At 45.1% G+C, this 20,462-nt stretch overlaps 1 protein-coding gene across 4 annotated transcripts in view; it reads left to right on the forward strand.

Moving 5' to 3' along the window:
• Positions 1-20,462, forward strand: part of Slc7a8 (solute carrier family 7 member 8) — a 55,114-nt gene that overhangs the window by 31,534 nt on the left and 3,118 nt on the right. For all 4 annotated transcript variants that reach the window (XM_020162599.2, XM_074068348.1, XM_020162601.2 and 1 more), the window contains 6 exons: positions 7,798-7,923; positions 9,903-10,056; positions 10,733-10,856; positions 13,112-13,215; positions 17,642-17,738; positions 19,441-19,590. In XM_020162599.2, the coding sequence (XP_020018188.1) occupies positions 7,798-7,923; positions 9,903-10,056; positions 10,733-10,856; positions 13,112-13,215; positions 17,642-17,738; positions 19,441-19,590 (755 nt within the window). The remainder of the gene's footprint in view (positions 1-7,797; positions 7,924-9,902; positions 10,057-10,732; positions 10,857-13,111; positions 13,216-17,641; positions 17,739-19,440; positions 19,591-20,462) is intronic.

Consider the following 20,462-nt stretch of genomic DNA (forward strand, 5'->3'; position numbering starts at 1 on the left):
GCAGGCCTTGGTTTTCTGCAGGGCATTTCTTCCCAGAAACTGGAAGCACCTGACTCATGACGTGTCATTTTTTCACTTGTGGAAGCTGAGGCACAGTCAAGCATCTTGGCTCCTGGCCTTAGCCTTATGCTCACCAGCCCCTCGGCCCCAACTCCACCTTTGTGCTTCTCATCCCGTATTTCCAGACAGCTTGGGTTGAAGGACCCCAGAGTAGGTCAGTAGTGGAGAAGCATCCTGAAAAAGAGATGGAACAGTTTAGAACTTGATGAGCTGGGTAGGGTGGCACATGTTTGTAATCCCAGAACTCAGGAGACTGAGGCAGGACCATCCTGAGTTCAAGGCCAGCCTGGGCTACCTAGCCTATTAAGAACCTGTCTCAAGAAAGGAAAGGGAAGGGAAGAAATTGAGGAAAGAGCCAGGGGTATAGGAGGAAGTGACAAAAGATAAGCCTTGTAACAGTACCCAATTTGGCCTGATGTGTGATACAGCCTGTTTAAAACCCACCACATCATCCCCTTTTCCAAGCTACTTTGCTTGGCCTCAAATTGTCATCATGATCCTAAGCAAAACACATCCTCTGTTTGAGTTCATTTCTATGAACAATAAAAAAATTAACCAACAAGATTTCACATAGCATTACACAGAATATAAAATATCCTCCTAGGATGAAATGGACCATTTCTTCATTTCACAGAGAGGGAAGGGAAGCTTAAAGAGGTCAACTAGTTTGTTCAGGCTTCTTGAGTAAGGGACTAAGCTGGAGGGACACCATGGCCTCTGAGTATTTCAAGTGCTAAACTCCTGTGATTCCTAGTGTCAGCCCTGCTAGGTCCCTCTGAGGGAGCCATCTCTTGCCTCTGTTACTGACACCACCGCTTCTTGTCATTTCATTATTTACACAAGCTACTCTTGAGTTCTACTTGTTCTGCCCTCAACAGACACCAGATACCCACCTGGTCCTCACCAGAAGCTGAGACTGATAGGTTACAACATTTGTGATGATGTGGGGACTTCAAACCAGTCCTGCAGCAACCTAATCCGTCCTTAAACCTTCTGAAATGGTTGTTTATGCTAGTGAACATTGATGTTCTATTTCAAAATGTTCTCGAAAGATTAATTTTAAACTGCTTCTTTTACCTATACTCCATGTTATATGAGGTAAATGTTCTTCCCAAAATGTTATTCCTAGTATGCCTTCCAAATGGTCTAATCCTTTAACCTCATGATACTGAATCAGGTTGATTCAGCCTAGAGAAATCACAGAACAGACTGCCAAACTGTGTCTTGTGTGGCATACCCTATGGCCACTTTGTACCCTCCAACTTGAGGAATGCGCTCAGATGATCTTGAGATCACCTCTTAGCTTTCGTCTTTTTTTTTTTTTTTTCAGTGCTGGGGATTGAACCCAGGGTCTCACACATGTGAGGCAAGCACCCTACTTCTGACCTATACTCCTAGTCCCTTGGCTTTCCATCTTGACTCCTTCCTTTGATTATAGCCCCTGGAGACCAACAAATAAGGAGAATACAACAAAACTGTGGGGACAAAGAACAAAGAATTCATGCCTACAAGCATTCTGCCACTCCACTTGCCTTGCTAGGAATTTGTAATTCTTGGGCCTGTATTTGTGCGTGTCTGGGTTGTATGTGGGCCGGAAGTTGTCTGGAATATGGAGGCTATTATAGGAGATCTAGAATTGATGCAGGAGGGATATTGCATCTTTTGCCCTGAGTAGCTCTAAAAGGAAGAGAGAGAAATCAACTGCTACTTTTTTTTTTTAGCGGGACTGGGGTTTGAACTCAGGGCTCCAATACTTGCAAAGCAGGTGCTCTATTGCTTGAGCCCACACCTCAGTCCATTTTTTCTCTGGTTATTTTGGAGATGAGGGGTAGGTCTCATGAACTAGTTAACCAGGCTGACCTAGAACTGAGATCCTCCTGATCTCAGCCTCGCCAAGTAGTCAGGATTACAGGTATGAGCCACCAGCGTCTGTCTACTGCTACAGTTATTGTAGGACAGTTACCAGGGAGAGGAAGAGAGGTAGTGTCACTCTAGCTGTAGGATCCTAGCCAAGGTTGGGAAGCCGGGAGAGTAGGGAGGCTGCCACATGGTATGGAAATTTGCCAACTACATTAACACATTGGTAACACCATCTTCGCTGCCCCTTCTAGAGACTCCTCCACTTCTCTCCTCCTGGGGGATCCTGGGGTCTGGTTGTGTGTTGCCTGATTGCTCCTTTTATATACTTTCATTTGATTTGGTTTGGTTATTTTGTTGGTTTTAGTGGTAGAGATCAAACCCAGGACCTCTCAAATGCTAATCACAAAATTTACCACTGAGCCATATCCTCAGTACCACCTCATTGCTTACTTATTTATTTAGGTGGTACTGGGGTTTGAACACAGGGCCTCATGCTTGCCAGGCAGGCGCTCCACCACTTGAGCCACTCCCACAAACACTTTTTTTGTGATGGGCTTTTTAGAGATAGAGTTTGGCTTCCAGCCTCTATCCTCTTGATCTCTGCCTCCTGAGTAGCTAAGATTACAGGTGTGACCTGGTTGTTGTGTGTCTTTAAAAACCTTCTCTTTAAGAATGTGTCCCTACTTTCTGATCTTTCTGCATGTCTGTCCTTGTATTCATTTACTATTGCTACTATGACAAATTACCACAATCTTAGTGGTTTAAAAACTACACAAACTTTGGAGGTCAGAAGCCCTAAATACAGGTATTGGCAAGGCTGTGTGCCTCTGGAGGCTTTGGGGAGAGTTGTAGAGTTGTTTCTCTGCTTTTTTCCAGTTTCTAGGAACCTCCTGCATTCTTTGACTTGTGGCCCCTTCTGTCTTCAAAGCCAACAACAGCATCTTCAATTCTCTCACTCTCTCTCTCCCTCATCTTTACCATCACCTCTCTAATTTCTGTCTCCCTTGTAAGGATTCTTGTGATATATCAGATAATCCAAGATAAATTCCCCATCCCAAATCCTTAATTGAATCTCATTTACAAAGTTCCTTTTGCATAGTCACAAATCCCAGGGATTAGAATGTTAACTTCATTGGAATGACATTATTCTGCCTTCCTAAGGCCTCCTGAGCTCTGCTTTCATGGTCATGGAGAGGAAGTAAAGGAGGTTTCTGTGATGTCTAGGGATCAAAGCCTGTGGGTCAAGATTAAGGTGGAGCTGAGGGCATTCTCTGCAGGGTGCAAGCCAGTTCCAGGGTGGGGACAGGAACTCTGCACCTCCCTGCAGTCCCACAGCTTCCATAAGGCAGGAAGGGCTGAGCCCATCTCTCCTGCTTGACAATTGAGAGACTCTGGGTAGCAGATTGGATTGCTGTTTCTCTACTCCTGCCTCCCTCATGTCTTTATATCTCTCCTGTCACCTTGATGTTGAGTTCTTCATCCTGGGTGGATTAAGTAATCAGTCTTTTTTTTTTTTTTTGAGATAGCGTCTAGCCACGTAGCCCAGGCTGGCCTCAAATTCATGATCTTCCCAAATTCTGGGATTAGTTGTCACTCAGCAGGTCTCATCTTCTTGACAGTCATTTCGTCTTATTTTTTCTTTTACTCAGAAGACAAGAGAGAAGCGAAAAATGCCCCAGAGATACAGATAAGCCTGGGATTCCATGAGGGCTCTGGAGAAGCAACAGCCACTCCCAAACCCTCAGCCAGGTTACAGTGGACAAGTGCCAGACCTTTACACCTTTTTAGTTTGTCTAGCTGGACCAACACTACAAAACTGGTGTTGCAAGGGTCTCCTTCTCCTATAGAATTCCCCTGGGCAGAGTCAGAGGCTCCTAATAGACACCTGCTAGCTGTGATGAATAGGTGCTCTGCTGCTCACTCATCTTCCCCATTACATTGTCCACTCCTGAGGAAAGAGACTTGTCTGACTTATACTTTCCCCACATACAGAGTGCCAAGACCCTGTGTAGGTAATGGATGGGTGGAAATCTCATGTTTCAAGCTGCAGTATCCACTTGTCCCCATATTCAGATGACTTTCCTGAGGTCACTGGGTTTCAGGCGTGCAAAATCCAGGGGCGAGCTGAGAGACAGAGCGAGAGACGACAGTCATGAGCAACAGAGAGGGGTACTGGGTGGCAGAAAGGCAGCAGCACTCCTGAGGCAGGGCAGGAGTGCTTTGCAAACACCCAGCAAGTATTGCCTTCACTCTGACCTTTCCTCTTTGGATGGAGGCTCAGGTTTCAGCTGCTGTGAGGAAAGCCATCCTGTAGTACCAGGAGACTAAAAGTACCCTCTCTCCCCTCAGTCACATGCTGTGATGACCCAACTGTGGGGTAAAGGGTAAGACCTGGGCCTGCAGCATTGTTCTGAGATTAGGGGACACAAGCAACCTGCTTATCCCCACTTCATTCTCATAAATCTCTTATTTCTGAAAGGTCCCTGTGGAGGTGAAAGGTTAAATATTAGTCAAGGGCTGGGTTCTTGTAAAGTTATGGAGATAAGATGAGGCAGAACAGAAGACACAGGCTGCAAGGCTCCTTGACAAAGCGTCCTTGTCCTTTAGATATCTCGATCACCCCAGGACTCCAAGGAGTCCTGTCTTCCCTGACAAGGTGCGTCTTGTAAAGAGAACATTTTATGTTTTCTATCCCAGCACAAGGGAAAGTGGCCGTATTCTCCCTGTTGTCCGGGAGAAGGAAGGATTTCTTTGAGTTGTCCTACTCTGCCCTTATTTTCTGCAAGCATGTTCTTGTCATCTCTCTGCCCTGCCCTCTGTTCCCTTTGCTGGAGGTTGATTTTGTTGTCTGAGGTCAAGACCCAGTCTCTTATTCTGTAATCCTTACCCATTCCTGAGCCCAAATGGGTTTTGTTTTCTAATCTCCCTTTCATAAATCAATCTTCTTTATCCTTAAGTCATGATTGCTTGTGTCTGCCCTAGATTCCTGGGGATGGGAGCCCAGCCTTGTACCCAGCAGGTCTCAGGGCCCTGGGGAGAAGCTGAGATCACAGCCCAAGTTGTTTAGTGATTTATATTGGATTGTCACCAGGTATATGATCCTGAAATCCTGACTGAATTGAGTAAGGTAATGAAATGTGTATTTATCAGGATGCCTCTGTCTATCTGGAACATTCCAGTATTTATAAAATGTTCTCCCTGATCAGGCACTTAAAAATCCTTCCTCTGACAGTGTGTTTTGATTCCCCTTATATGATGCCATCTTAGACAACAGCTCCTCCATGAGGAGTCAGGAGTTTCTACCCTTGAAGTCAAGCTTCCTGTTGCTCTTTTGGCTTCATGAAAAGAACTGGGGATATTGTCTCCTATTAATGAGATTGTTTGGAACAGGGGAGATTTGTATGCACTGTGGAACGTGTAGAGTGAGGTGAGGTTGATGGACTAATGGATTGTGGCATTTTCTTTATTTATTAAATGTTTGTTGAGTACCTGCTATTTGCAGGCACCAGTGGTATGCTTGAGGATTAAAAACATGAAAAGTTACAGGCATGCCTTCCTAGTCTACAAGGAAAGTGAAGAAGAAAGAGATCATTTTAATATGAAGAATTAAATGCCATGATTAGATATAAACAGAGTGGTCTGGGATTGTTCGAGCAAGGAAGGACAAACTTTGTACCCTGTCTATAAAATGTGACTGATATCTTACCTTGCAGGCATTGTTGTTAGGAATAAATAGAATCACAAAGCTTTGAGGAACAGATGGATCTTGAAAAATGAATTTGCCAGGTAGAGCTAATGCAGGGAGGAAGATCATAGAGGGATAGTAATGTAGGACCTTTCTATCCTCAGAATCAAGCAAGGTTGGGAAATAAAAGCACAGTTTAAGCATAAGGTGTTAATATAACTTAATCAGCCATTCAGAAGTCAGAGCTCTGGGGGACAAGCGAAGAAACAAAAACAGCCTCGTGCTTTTACATGTACAGTGTGTACCTTTTGAGCACTAGGGGGTGTCCTGGTCAGTGTTTCATGAAAAGAACCAGAAAGATTTTCATTTCTTTGACCTTGAGAACTTCCCAGGCATCAGGAAATTGAGAGTCACACTCCTACAGCACAGAGCTCCAGTGGGTTGCTGGGCAGTGTAGCACTAAGCAGAGAGCACCCCGCTCCTAGGGCTCAGCCTCTGAGCTCTAACTTGGCCCTTGCAGGTTCCATTTGTTGGGATCTCTGTGGGAGCCATGTGACTCCTAGGTAAAGAAGCAGAGCTGCACATCCCCCATGCCACCAACGAAGAGAGCAGGCAAAGAAGCGCATGAACACTTGTCAGTATCATTAGTCATTAGGGAAAGGCAAACCAAAATCACCATGAAATACGACGCACACCTGTTAGGACAGCCAGATTGTTTTTTAACTGACAATACCAGATGTTGACAAGAATACAGAGCAACAGGAATTCTCAAACACTGCACTGCTGGTGTAAACGCAAAGTGATATGACCACTTTGGAAAACAGCTTCAGTTCATCAGGGTTTTTGTTTGTTTGTTTGTTTGTTTGTTTATGAAATTAAGTATACATTTACTATTTGACCTAGACTTCTATTCCTAGGAATTTACCCTAGAGAAATGAAAACGCCACTCAAAAACCTCTACCATCCACTCAAAGACTTTAATGCAAATCCCTTTTTTTTGAGACATGGTCTCAGTATATAGCCCAGGGTGGCCTTGAACTCACTGTATAGCCAAGGATGGCCTCCAACTTTTGATTCTCCTTTCTCCGCCTCCCAATTTCTGGGATTACAGGCATGATCCACCACACCCAGATCTATTCAAGTCTTTATAGCAGCTTTACTTACATAATAACCCCAAACCAGGAACTACCCAAATGTCCATCCAAATGAAAGAACAAATGATCCATGGAATAGAATTTAACAGTAAAAATGAACGAACTGCTAATATATAGAGACTTAAGTAGATCGCAAAGCATTGTTAGGTGAAAAAAGACAAGATCCCATGTATGTGACATTCTGAAAAAGGTGAAACGATAGGGACAGAAATCAAACTAGTAGTTGCTAGAGGTATACAAAGAGGATTGGCTGAGTCTAGAGGAGCAGAACACGTAATACAACTTTTTGAAGGGTTAGAAGTATTCTATATGTGGAGTGGAGTGTAATAAAACAACTCAAGTACATTTGTCAAATCTCATCAAGCTGCACTCTTTAAAAAATGTGAATTTAAGAGGCTGACAGAATGGTAGAGTGACTGCCTAGCAAGCATAAGGCCTTGAGTTCAAACCTCAATACTACCGCAAAAAAAGGTGAATTTTGAGCTAAGTATAGTGGTACACACCTATAACCCCAGCTCCTGGGAGACTGAGACAGGAGGACCAAGAGTTCGAGATCAGCCTGGGCTCGAACTGGTTGAGACAGACATACCCTGTCTCAAAAAAAAGTGAATTTTCTAGATGTAGATTATAGCTCGATAAATCTAAGTAATAAAAGAGTCCCATAATCAGGCTTAGAAAGTTGACAGCCAAGATCCCAGCTGCTCAAGGCTCCCCTTAAGCAAATAATGACTTGAATGCTAAGCCCATTCTCGTGTCTGGATCAGATGCTGATCCCAGTGGCCCCCAGAGCCAGTGTCTACACTTCCCTGCCTACTTCTGGCTTCCAGCCCTGGGCAGGGCATGCTCTGACCAAGCTCTAATTTGGGGCACGTAATCCCCATTTGTAACCTATTAGCTGAGCCAAAGTTTCTGGTCACTGGGGCTGAGCCTGTGAGATGTTTGGCTCGCCTGTTACAGTCTCATCGCCTGTTCAGCACAGTGGGCATAATGCAACCTCCTGTGACCTCTGAGGGCATGTCTGGGGCTCTGTCATTTCAGTGCTCCTCACATGGGTCAACTGCTCCAGCGTGCGGTGGGCCACCCGGGTTCAAGACATCTTTACGGCTGGGAAGCTCCTGGCCTTGGCCTTGATCATCATCATGGGGGTTGTACAGATATGCAAAGGTGAGTACCATGGCCCCCTCCGTGTGCACATCCTGAGAGGTCCCAGGTCTGGCTTTCAGTGACTTCCGTCCTCCACTTGCTTGACAAAGGGATAAGAAGCCATTTTCCCCAGGGTTAGGAATGCCTTCCTGCCCCCATCACTTGAAGGATCCACCTCCTCCTCATGCCTCTAGCACAGCCAGGGAAGACCCCAGATCTCTGTACTGTATTGCCACCTTGCTCCAATCCCAGCAAAGCTCCCTGTGTCTTCCATTTTATCTTGTCCATTAAGTTAAAATGGAGAACAGAGGAGGAGAATTTTATATGCTTCAAAATTACTCATAGTCTTTGCAAGAGAGAGCTCTACATTCCGGGGCCTCTGCCAATATTCCCCATTGGATTTGGTCCTTTCTGAGCCTGAGTCTGTTTTTGGTTTCCATGGCACCCGTGGCACCACTGGGCTCTCTGCTCAGCGTCACTGCCTCGTGGAGGAAGTCAGGTGACAAACAGAGAGACCTCCCGCCTGACCTTCGAGCACTGACAGCAGCATGGGGAACCTGGATTTTTTACTCCAGGAAACAAGTTTCTACTATTTAATGTCTGTGATCATTTTAATCAATTGGATTAAATCCTTCAGCAGGTTACATTGTCTTCAGGAAATTAGATTTAAGGAAATCACTGTGCTATATTTTCAAAGATTGTGAGTTCCTCCTAATCTGGTCTCAATTCTTTTTGCTGGTCATACTAATCCCCTTATTTCCTGTCCTAATGAGTTTCAGATGAATAAGTAGCATAGTCAGTTACTCTAGCTCATCCCAACTTCAGACAGCAGTTTTTTGTTTTTTGTTTTTTATTTAATGCTGGGCAAGATCTCTTACCACTGAGCTGCACCCCCAATCCAGCAACCTTTTTTGAGGGCCCATAGTGTGCAGGACACTGGTAATGCTGGGGAGGCAATTTAAAGGCTCTTTACTAAAGGATCCTGGAAAGGAGGCCAAGCACACCTGAGAAATAGGACATCAACAAAGCAAGCAAAACAAACGTGAACTAAGACAGCATTATAGAAGTTCTGGCTTGCCAGGTGCCAGTGGCTCATGCCTGTAATCCTAACTACCCGGAGGCAGAGATCAGGAGACTCAAGGTTCGAAGTCAACCCCAGCAAATAGCTTGCAAGACCCTGTCCTGAAAAAACTCACAAAAAAGGGCTGGTGGAATGGCTCAAGGTGTAAGCCCTGACTTCAAACCCCAGCACTGCAAAAAAAAAAAAAAGTTTAGGCTTGAGTGTTTGTTGTTGATGCTTTCTTGATGAAAATGTACAAATTTAGATATCAGGGAGAATGATCAAGAGACTGCCAGTGGCTCCAATCCTGTGTTTCCAGAGCCCAGCAAGCCAGCTTCCCAGTTTACCATGGCCTTTTCTTCTACATAACCTTGCCTTTTAAAAAAGGAAAATTCAGTCCAGGTACAGCAGCCCATACCTATAATCCCAGCTACTTGGGAGGCAGAGATCAGGAGGATTGTAGTTTGAGGTCAGCCCAAGCAAAATGTGAGCAAGATTCCATCTCAACTAATTAACTAGGCATCGTGGTACCACACCTGTGATGTCAACTCTGTGGGGGGACTGAGGTCTAGGATGACCCAGCAAAAACATAAGACCCTATTCAAAAAGATAACCAAAGCAAAAATGGCTGGGGACTTGATTCTTGTGGTATAGTATCTTTAGCAAGCACGAGGCTCTGACTTCAAGCCCCAGTACTGAAAAAAAAAAATTCAGAGCCATACTTTGAAACCCCGCTTGGACTCACAGTTATGAGGCAGTGGGAGATCCTGGACCTGTATTTCCCTGCTCCTTTTTGTCCAACTTTTGTGGGTTCACTGGAAACCAGACAAAAGAGTTGGCATATTGCCACAGGAGGGGTGAGAGACTGGATGGGGCCAGCCAGGGGCTACTGAACCTGGACTTGTCTCTCTGAGCAGCCTCCTGCCCATTTTGCCCACAGGAGAATTCTTCTGGCTGGAGCCAAAGAATGCATTTGAGAATTTCCAAGAACCTGACATTGGCCTTATCGCCCTGGCTTTCCTTCAGGGCTCTTTTGCCTACGGAGGCTGGAACTTTCTTAATTACGTGACTGAGGAACTTGTGGATCCCTACAAGTGAGTTGAAATAGCCCAGCTCTTCCTTCTCCCTTGAAAGGCCACATAGCACTGCTACTGGAAAAAGGGAGCAGGTGTGCTCTGCTCACCTCTCCCTACCCTCGTCCTGACCATGTTCTGGTCTGTCCTGAAGAAATAGTTCATTTTCCAGGAACTTAAACCATTTGCCATCTGTCCTGCCAGGAGGAGAGGAAGGGTCCTGTGACTGTCCCCCAGCGGGGTAAAAGCTGAAAATTGTGCTGGATAGCACCACTGCCTTAGAGGATGAGCTGTCTTACCTGTCACAGGACAAGCCGGTTTTTGTGTCTCGAGGCAGCGGGAAAGGTGCATGGTGGAGATCTGGGTGAAGAAGAGATCAGCAGGGCTGGCAGAGTGGCTCAGGCAGTAGAGCTCCTGCCTAGCAAGCCTGAGGCCCTGAGTTCAAAACCCAGTACTGCCAAATGAATGAATGAATGAATGAATAAATCGTTAAAAAGAAAAAGAGATCAGCAGGTGTGGAGCACACTTCCAGCCTAAGCCATTCATTTCCTTTCATTTATCCTGACCCGGCTGAGACAAAACTCACCTCCCAAAGAGAGGTAGCCCACAGCAGCTATCAGGCTAGGCTCCTACAGGCCCCTTCTCAAAGCAGGTGCTCTGGGCACAGGCCTCCCTCTCACCTCCTCTCCCTCTACAGGAATCTTCCCAGAGCCATCTTCATCTCCATCCCACTGGTCACATTTGTGTATGTCTTTGCCAATGTCGCGTATGTCACTGCAATGTCCCCCCAGGAGCTGCTGGCATCAAATGCAGTCGCTGTGGTAAGAAATTAAACTTGGGTCTCAAACCCAGAATGCCGACCTAGACTTCATACTTAGCCCCGCCCACTTTTCCCTGATCCTTGGCCTCATGGAATTGGAAATCATTCCAAGTCTTCATGTGACTTTGATGAGGCATCTTTAAGTGCCCCGGCGCAAACTGATGGCTGGGTTTGTTGACTGTATAGAACAAACCCACCTATTCTGTCTGCCTCCATTTCCCGCTGTGGGAATCCTGCGAGCCGACCCTCCTTCATCAGGGAAAAGTGGATGGGGTAAACAGTTCAGAAATAGGAGTAATTTATGTCCTTGTGAAAAGAAATCTTGTAGGTGCAAGGGGCTGGGGTCCTGGGTATCGGAGAAAGACTTAGAATTACTCCTGCTCCTTCCCTTTAGCCTCAGAATGGGCCATGGCTCTACCAGTTCAGTAGGTTGTCTCATCTCCAAGTACTGAATAAAGATGGCCTCCCATCTCCTGTGACAGCCTCTTCCATGACCAACAGCCTCCCACATGGCAGGACATCTGCAGACAACCCCTCCCCAAACACATGTTATCAACCTGCCTCAGAGAATATAGAAAAGGCTTGCTCCCCTACATTTTATATTTCTTTAGTCCATGAACACTAACCCATAGATTCATAGCCTTTTCTTTCTCAACCAAAGTAGTGGCTGGTTCTTATTTTTCCACCAACATAATCTCTTTCCATGAATTTAGAAATTTTCATCTTATAAATTATAATTCATTTCTTTTTTTGTCTGTTTGCTTGTTTTTTTGGCTTTTTTTTTTTCAGTACTGAGGTTTGAATTCACCCCAACAGCCCTTTTTTGTGATGGGTTTTTCCACGATAGGGTCTCATGAACTATTTGCCTGGGCTGGCTTTGAACCACAGTCCTCCTGATCTCTGCCTTCTGAGTAGCTAGGACTATAGGCAAAAGTCACTGGTGTCCAGCAAAACTTCTTTTGTTTTGTTTTGGTGGTTTTTTTGGCAGCACTGGGGTTTGAATTCAAGGCCTTGCACTTGCTAGGCAGACACTCTACCACTTGAGCCACTCCACCAGCTCCTACAGTCTTGAGCTGGATGTGGTTTTTGTATGTTACCGGATAATTTAGTAATTTCACTGACTCCTCTTCTTTTATTTATTTATTTATTTATTTATTTATTTATTTATTTTTGGCTGCACTGGAGTTTGAACTCAGGGCCTCATGCTTGCTAGGCAAGCACTCTTACCATTTGAGCCACTCCACCAGCCAATTCATCTCTATTTTACATATGGGAAACTGAAGCTCAAAAATTATAAACCTGCAGGCTTGGGACAATGCTCAACTGGTACAGCACTTGCCTAGCAAGAATAAGGCCCTGGGTTCAATACCTGTACTGTTACTAACCTGCAGCACTTGGGAGGCTGAGAAGGGAGAATCCTGAGTTTGAGGTCAGTCTGGACTACTTAAAAAGACCCTGTCTCAAAAAAAAAAACAAAAAAAACAAAAACGAGGCAGGGGTGGGCGCTGGTGGCTCACGCCTTAATCCTAGCTACTTAGGAAGATCTCGGCTCAAAGCCAGCCCAGGCAAATAGTTCTGCAAGACCCTATCTCAAAAAAGCCCTTCACAAAAAAGGGCTGGTGGAATGGCTCAAGGTGTAGGCCCTGAGTTCAAACTCCAGTACCACAAAAAAAAAAAAAAAAAGCAAACAGACAAAAATATTACAAGCCTGGGACTGGGAGTGTAGTTCAGTGGTAGCATATTTGCATAGCATGGGCAGGTCCTAGGATATAACCTCTGGGATATAACCCCAGCACTGGAAAAAAAAAAATTACAAACATTGCTTAAAGTGGGGCTAGGATTTGAACTAGGTCTGCCTGACTCACAAGCCTGCATCTCTCCCTGGATGGAGAAAACTACTGTACACGAGGCCTGGGCTACTACTGCCTGGCTTCCAATCTTGACCACTCTACTTCCTGGGTGTGTTTTGAGATAAATTACTAGTCACTATGTGACTCAGTTTCCTCATTCATAAACAAAGATAATAAATGTTAATTTTTTATTACCACCATACAAGCCCAAAGCATGTATTGAGTCCTGACATGTGGAGTCCTCACTATGGAAGTGAAGGTAGGGGCAGGGCTCTCAAGGAAGCTAGCCAGAGAGAATCAACAGGTGATGACAGGAGACAAGCACTCCCGCAGTGAAGTGAAGAGCAAGCTTTGGTGGGGAGTTGTAACTCTCCTTTTCCACTTACCCCCTTGTTTTCTCTCCCAGACTTTTGGAGAAAAGCTCCTAGGGGTCATGGCTTGGATCATGCCCATTTCCGTGGCTCTGTCCACATTTGGAGGAGTTAATGGGTCTCTCTTCACCTCTTCTCGGTGAGTGCTGCCTGGACCCGCCTGGACCGTTCTGCTGTGCACAGTGGTCTGTGGATATGGTGGGCTTATCTCTGTCAGCAGGGGTCTGCGGGGCTCCTGGGTGGTGGCTTTGCAGAGGTGTGTGTGTCAGTGTGGGTGCTGAGGGATGTGCTGCTCACGTGGCAACCTGCAGCGTGTGCAGTGTGCAGATCCTAGGTGCTTCACATATGGTGGCCTGCCCCATTTCAGGAGGAGCAAGGGCTGTGGTTGGCAGTAGGACAGTGTCTTGGCTACAGTTTGCTCACTTGGACATAGGCTGCTGCTGGCTAGAAAGGAACCCCACTCTGAAAGGGACCAGGAGAGATTATTGTGCCTGGGGCCTCTGGGTCTGGCTTGCCACAAGTGTTCTGGAACCAGACTGCACATGGGATGGGATCACTGAGTGTCCTGAAGATGCAGATTTTTTTTTCTACTCAATAAGCAGGTGCTGTGGGAGGCCACCCAGGAGGCTTGGGTCAAGAATGTGAAGTAAGAGGGTGGGGAAGAATAGAAAGAACTCATCTGTTGGTTGGTGGAGTGGCTCAAGTGGTAGAGCGTCTGCCTAGCAAGCATGAGTCCCTGATTTCTAACCCCAGTAACACCAAAAAAAAAAAAAAGAGAGCCTTTCAGCCATGCTATCACCCCAAAATTCTCTGGGAAGCCAGAAGCAAGAGTGGGCCCCCATGTACCCTCACTTCTGCCACTATGTACTGAGGGAGTTGGCCCTTCTTGATGCCCCTTCCTGCCATCTCCAGAATGAGACTCACACATGTTGGAGGATTTCCATTTGTGTGCACCACAGGGCCCTCCTGGGGTTCTTAGAAACCCCCCTGTCCTCAGGGCAAAGTCCTACTCCAAAGATGAGTCCTTGAGTTTACCTACTTCCAAGGTCACCCATCACATCAGGGAGGAGTTCCTGTGAAATGACAGGGACTGCCACGTTTTCAGGATCCAGAGCAGGAAAGGAGGCGTGTGGGTACACCTGTGCCCCAGGAGCCTATGACACTCACCCACAGCAACCTTGTGTGCATGTTACACAGGAGCAGTGGTCACCTGGAGGCCCCAGCCAAGGGTGAGCAGTGGAAGAGCAGTGACACATGAGGCTCCAGTCACCTTAGAGTGGGGTTTGTCCCTCGGGCAGGCCACGCAGCGGTCTGCATGCATGTGGCATAGTTGTATGTGCATGCAGGGGATGGAGGCGCATGGTGTGCTCGGCCTCTGATTCAGGGGCACGACCTCACCCACCCAGGCCCCTTCTGCTCTTCCTCCAGTTCCTCCTTCCCTCCTCTTTTTCACTCTTTTGTGTTCTGGGTATGGAGAGAACGAGCCTTCCCCAGGAGTCGGAGTGTGTGTGTCATGCTTATTGCCTTATTTCCTCTGTTTTCAGCCAGCCACACAAGGGTTGTTTCTTGCGAACTTGACACTTGCAAATGCTGTTGGACCTGGACAGTAACACTTGGTCCTGGCTGCATGTGGAGGAGGGATGTGAATGCAGGACCCTGACTGTGTGCACGATGGGGCCTGCAGAGCACCTGGGCCCAGTCTGGTGCATGCAGCTGCACTGCAGAGGATGGCAGCATGGGGGGAGAGGTGATGTGTGTCTGCATGAAACGAGTGACACTGGTCTAGGTAGTTCATGATGGCGACTGCTTATGGGTGCTGGGGGCCACAGGCAATTCCCACATTGCTGATGAGCTGCTGCTGCTAGCTCTGCACAAACTGACGGTTCTCTTCAGAACTCCCAGTGTGCTCCAGATGTGGGCGCATGCCTGTAATCCCAGGCTGAGGAGGAGTGTGGGTTTCAAGGCCAGCCTAGGCTACATAGTAGTCAGACCCTGTCCCCTTAAAACAAAACAAAACAACTCCCAGTGTGCTAACTCTATGCCATCTGTCCCTATCAAATATAGAGAGGCCTTTGTCTATCTTATAGTATTACATTTATATCACAAAACATTATCATATGAAAGTCAGTACATAGCTTTTTTATTAGGATTTTAAAAAATTTAGTAACTTTTAAATATCACTATCATCACTGTGATAGTATTCTGTAGCTTTGTAATTCGGTACCCATCAGGGAAACTGGGTAGAGCGTACACGAGGAGCTGGAATGTAAACCAGTGCAAGAGTACTTGCCTAAGTCTGTTTCTTTATCCAGTTATTATGAAATACAGCATTTAAACCAGAATTTTAAAGAAGTACAATTCTAGGAATTCAGAAAAGCTAATGACAGCACATTTGAAATAAATTATTTCCATCAAGTGCAAAACAAAAAAAAAAGCACTTGCCTAGCACACAAAAGGCCCTGGGTTTAAGCCCCAGCACCACAAAAAAAAAAAAAAGGTACATGGTATATAAGATCTCCCAGTATTATTTCTTACAAGTGTATATCGATTTACAATTATCTCAAAATTAAAAGTTTAGGCCGGGCACCGGCGGCTCACACCTATAATCCTAGCTACTCAGGAGGCAGAGAAGAGGAGGATCGAGATTTGAAGCCAGCCCTGAGGAAATAGCTCAAGAGACCCTATCTTGAAAAAAAAATCACAAATAAGGGCTGGCAGAGTGGCTCAAGGTGTACGCCCTGAGTTCAAGCCCCAGTACCACAAAAAAAAAAAAATATATATATATATATATATATTAAACTTTCACTTATTTATTTACTTATTTGTGTTACCTCCCCTCCAAAAAATGTCCTACTTTAGATTTTTTTTCGGTAGTACTGGGGCTTGAACTCAGGGCTTCACGCTTGTCAGGCAGGTGCTCTACCACTTGAGCCACACTTCCAGCCCCTAGAATTTTTATAATTGTTTCACTGTATTTTTGAGTTAGCATACATTAATAATATGAGCGGGCTTCATTGTTACAATTCCAATACATGCACACAGTATACTTTAAAGAAGTTTACTCCCCTCCATTATATTCTCACTTTCCCCCCATTTTAGAATTTTAACGTTTTCTGTGGACTGAAGATACACAGATCAGCGGTAGACCTCATATATAGCATGTGCAAGACCCTGGGTTCAATCCCTAGCACCAAAAAAATTTTTTTTTCAATAAAAATAAGGAAGATGGCTAGGTGTGGTGATGCATGTCTGTAGCCTGAACTACTCAGGAGGTAGGAGGATCAAGGTCCAAGACCAGCCTGGGCAAAAGCAAGAGACCCTATGTGAAAACAAACTAAAAGCAAACGGGACCAGGGTGTGGCTCAAGTGGTAAAGTGCTAGCAACTCCAAGCCCTGAGTTCAATCCCCAGTACCTGCCCCCTCCAAAAAAGGAAGAAAATTAAACTTAACCCATAAACCGAGACATTTTAGTGTATTTTTACATGCCCATAAATAATTTTTTAATTTGTTGGGATCACAGTTGCCTTTCTTTTCTTTTTTTCGTTGTTGTTTTGAGATAGAGCCTGGTCATATAGCCCAGCTGGCCTTGAGCTCACTCTGTAGCCTGGCCTGCCCTCAAACTCTCAGTTCCCCTGCAGCAGCCTGCCCCTTCACACCTAGTTTAGAATCATAATTTTCTATCCTGCTTTTTTATTTAATGTTATAATGTGAACATGTTCTTATATAATCATTTTTTTTCCAAAAACATTGTGACTTCACAACTTTCCATTTTGTGTCTATACCAAAATTTCTTTAATCTGTCTCATACCAAGAGCCTTGTGCACACTAGGGATATAGCTTAGAGACAGTGCCTAGCATGCACAAGGATCTTGGTTTAATACCCAAGATTGCAAATAATAATAAAAATATATTTGTATATATATACCTTTAGCCACCTCTCTATTCCTTTCTTTAGGATGGCTCCTTAGGAAAAGAATAAGTAGTTCTAAGAATATAAGTTTTAAGTACAATTTATATGCAGTAAAATGCACACTTATAGATGTTCAATTTGATGAGTTTTGGCCATTATAGACAGCCATGTACCCACTACACAGAACATCTTCACTTGCCTCCCCCTCCAGATCCCCACTTGACCCTTTCCAGTCCACTGCCCCGTCCCCACCCTGACAGAAACAACTACCCTCTTGAGTGGGACAAAACTGTCTTTAAAGCTTTCCATATGCAATTCAGTCTGAACCCTTGAGCATGAAAAGGCACATTTTTAAAGGGAAGGAAGCTGCTCCTACAGTTTTCCAGGCATAGGGAATGACACTACAGTGAGCCAGCCAGACCACACTCAGGGTGTCCACACACCCAGGATCTGCCCACTTACCATTGGCTGCCTCAAGCATGCCTGCACCTGTGTTTGTGAACATGGCTTCTGTGACTCGTGGGTGGAAGGTGTGCACACAAAGGTGATTCCTGGTTGGAAGAGGCTGTGTAGGCAGAAGGTGGGCATGGATGAGGGTGCCCTGGCATGGTGGTCCATGGGTTGTCCTAGGCTAACCTGCTTTTCTTCCTGCTAGGCTGTTCTTTGCTGGAGCCAGAGAAGGCCACCTTCCCAGCGTGCTGGCCATGATCCACGTGAAACGCTGCACCCCAATCCCAGCTCTGCTCTTCACAGTAAGGGCCCCTTCTGCTGCTGGCCTCTCTTTGTGCCTTCTTTCAGCTGGGAGTCCACATTCACACACACATGCCCTTGTTACCCCCTAGTGTGCTCCTATATTCCAAAGGACCTTAGACAGGCTAACAAGTGTATTCATTGGCCTTATTAATAACAAGGAATGTAATAAGGAAAGATCCTGAGTTGAAAACTTCTTAAGACTCTCAGCCTGGTTCATTTTCATTCTCCCATCATTTTGAGGCAGACTGAAATGACAGCCTTGGGATTCTATAATCTCACAAAGACCCTGCTTCTGCCTTTCTGGCTCCTATTACCACAAGGGTAACAACAGATCTAATTTTCTGCTCCAGACTGGTGACTGCACACACCCACCTTCCCCCCTCCAGCTTCTTGTCCCAGGGTGCCCAACCCATCTCTTAGGAAATGTCACTGAAACAAATTTAGTGGTAAGAATACACCAAAATAAGAAAAATCATAAAGAGAAGACTAAGAAATTAAAGGTAGAGAAAAGGAAATTGGGAATGGGGAAGACATAGGGGTGAAATGGTCCCAGGGTAGAATCATTTATAGAGAATTAAAAGAAGGAGCAAAGACTTGCTTGTTCCCATTAAATTTTTTGAGTTATTTTTATTTTCCTTCTGGATCCTGAATTAAACATTAAAAAACAATGACTTTGGTCAACTGGAGAAATAGTCAGAAACCGGGACAACAGAGACCATTGTGGGAATTTCAAAATGTTCAGGTAGAAGATGGCCATCTTGATTGGTTAGTTCTAGAAGGGGGCAGAACAAGATACTATTCCCAGTGAGCCACACATCTCTTTTTCAGTTTGAGCCACTGTTGTAATGCTGTTGCTGAAAGGCAACGCAACAAAATGTGGCCTATTCACCCATTTAAATCTTCTCACCATCAGATCCCACAGGAGAACAGAACTTTTCTTGGCCTTTACAGATTGTCAGAGATTCTGAATGACCACAGAGGTGACTTTGAAGTTGGGAAGTAAACTCCATCAAGAAAATCTCATAGGGATGTTATGAGGGTTAAATTAGTTAATATTTGCAGAATGCTATATAACTGGCCAGACAAGTATCAATTTCTTAAAAAAAAGAAATTAGATGAATCAGCCAGGAGAAAAGGATGGGGGCAGGAACAAAGCCTTAATCTGCAGTTAGCAATCTTCCTTAAGGGATTAAAAAAAAGAAGAAGAAAAAAAAAGAAATTTATTTGAGCTATACCAAGAGAAAAATATAAATAAGAGTAGGGCTGACACAGAGCCAGGTGACATGAGTGTGGCCAATACAGGTGTCCATTCTGAGTGGTCAGTCCCCATGCTGTTCCAGTGGTTAAATACTTTGATTATACCCCTGCAATAAGAAAGAATTTTCTAGCAGTGAATGTTAATAGCAGCCTGGGCTGCTTAGGGGTAGTCGAGAAATCTCCATCTTGTTATGTCCACCATGCTATTTTTTTTTTTTCTGGTCCCAAGTAGTTTTTTTTTTCTTTAATTGTCTATACATTTATTCATATGTGTATACATTGTTTGGGCCACCTCTCCCCCTGCCCCCCCCCGCACCCCTCTCACCATGCTATCTTTAGATACCATGGTTTGCCTGGAGGGGGAGGAACATGCCTTGACATGTGAACACCTCCTCCAGTCTCCAAGTATTGTTCTCATCCCTGATGAGTCCCTAACTTCCCCAGTGCCTCTCCACCCTGCTGATGCTGGTCACTAGCGACATGTACACACTCATCAACTACGTAGGCTTCATCAACTACCTCTTCTACGGTATCACAGTTGCTGGACAGATCGTCCTTCGCTGGAAGAAGCCTGACATCCCCCGTCCCATCAAGGTGAGAGAACCTGCTTTGGGTGCCTCCTCCCCTTCCTCAACTGGTTCTAGCTGCAGTGCCAACTTTTGAATCACCTCTGTTCTTAGCAGCTGACCACAGGGCAACATCTCTATGATAATAACAGGTCCTTTTGAAGTGAAGGCATTTCCTTCCTCCACTGGAGACAAGACCAAAACAGACTGCAGCTGGGGAGTAAGTTAGGTTCAATATTACTTTCATTACATTTTTCCTTTTTTTTTTTTTTCCCACTCTAAGTCTTAAACTCCAAGTGAGTTTTCATCTCTGCAGCATTTTCTCCCTGTTCCTGCAGAAAGCTGGGTCAATATTCTGTGTATCTCCATCCCAGATGAGTTTCTTCCTCCTGTCTGCCTGTCTAAATTCTAAGTTTTCAAATGGGCCTCAAGTACCTCCTTTTTCTTGAAATGTTCCAGCCCACTTCAGCTGTCTATAATCTTTAATGATAAGCATGGATGAGATTGCTAGAGTTCTACGAATTAGAAGAACAGAGCCCAGAGCTATTTGAACAATCCTATTATAGAATTAGACACTAGATGATTCTAGAAGATTCTTCCAGCTAAGAACTCAAGGCCTCTCCAGATCTTTCAGTTTCTCACTGACATTTTTACTACCACTTTTCTCCTAGTCTTAGAAAACCTGCTAGACAGAAGAGAAGGTAGACTAATTTCACCTCCCCACCACTCTAAGAGGGGGATATAAGGAGAAAGACAGCTGAACCACGATTGACCTTAGATCCTGAAGAAGGCTCTCTCGGGACCTCCACCACATGTAGTCAGCAAGGAGTTGATGCTTCTTTCTAAAGTCCAGGTCTCAGCTTTCCTTATGCCATGGTAGCTTTCCTGATCCCTTGGGTC

The sequence above is a fragment of the Castor canadensis genome, chromosome 3 (assembly GCF_047511655.1).
Source record: "Castor canadensis chromosome 3, mCasCan1.hap1v2, whole genome shotgun sequence".
Lineage (NCBI taxonomy): Eukaryota > Metazoa > Chordata > Mammalia > Rodentia > Castoridae > Castor > Castor canadensis.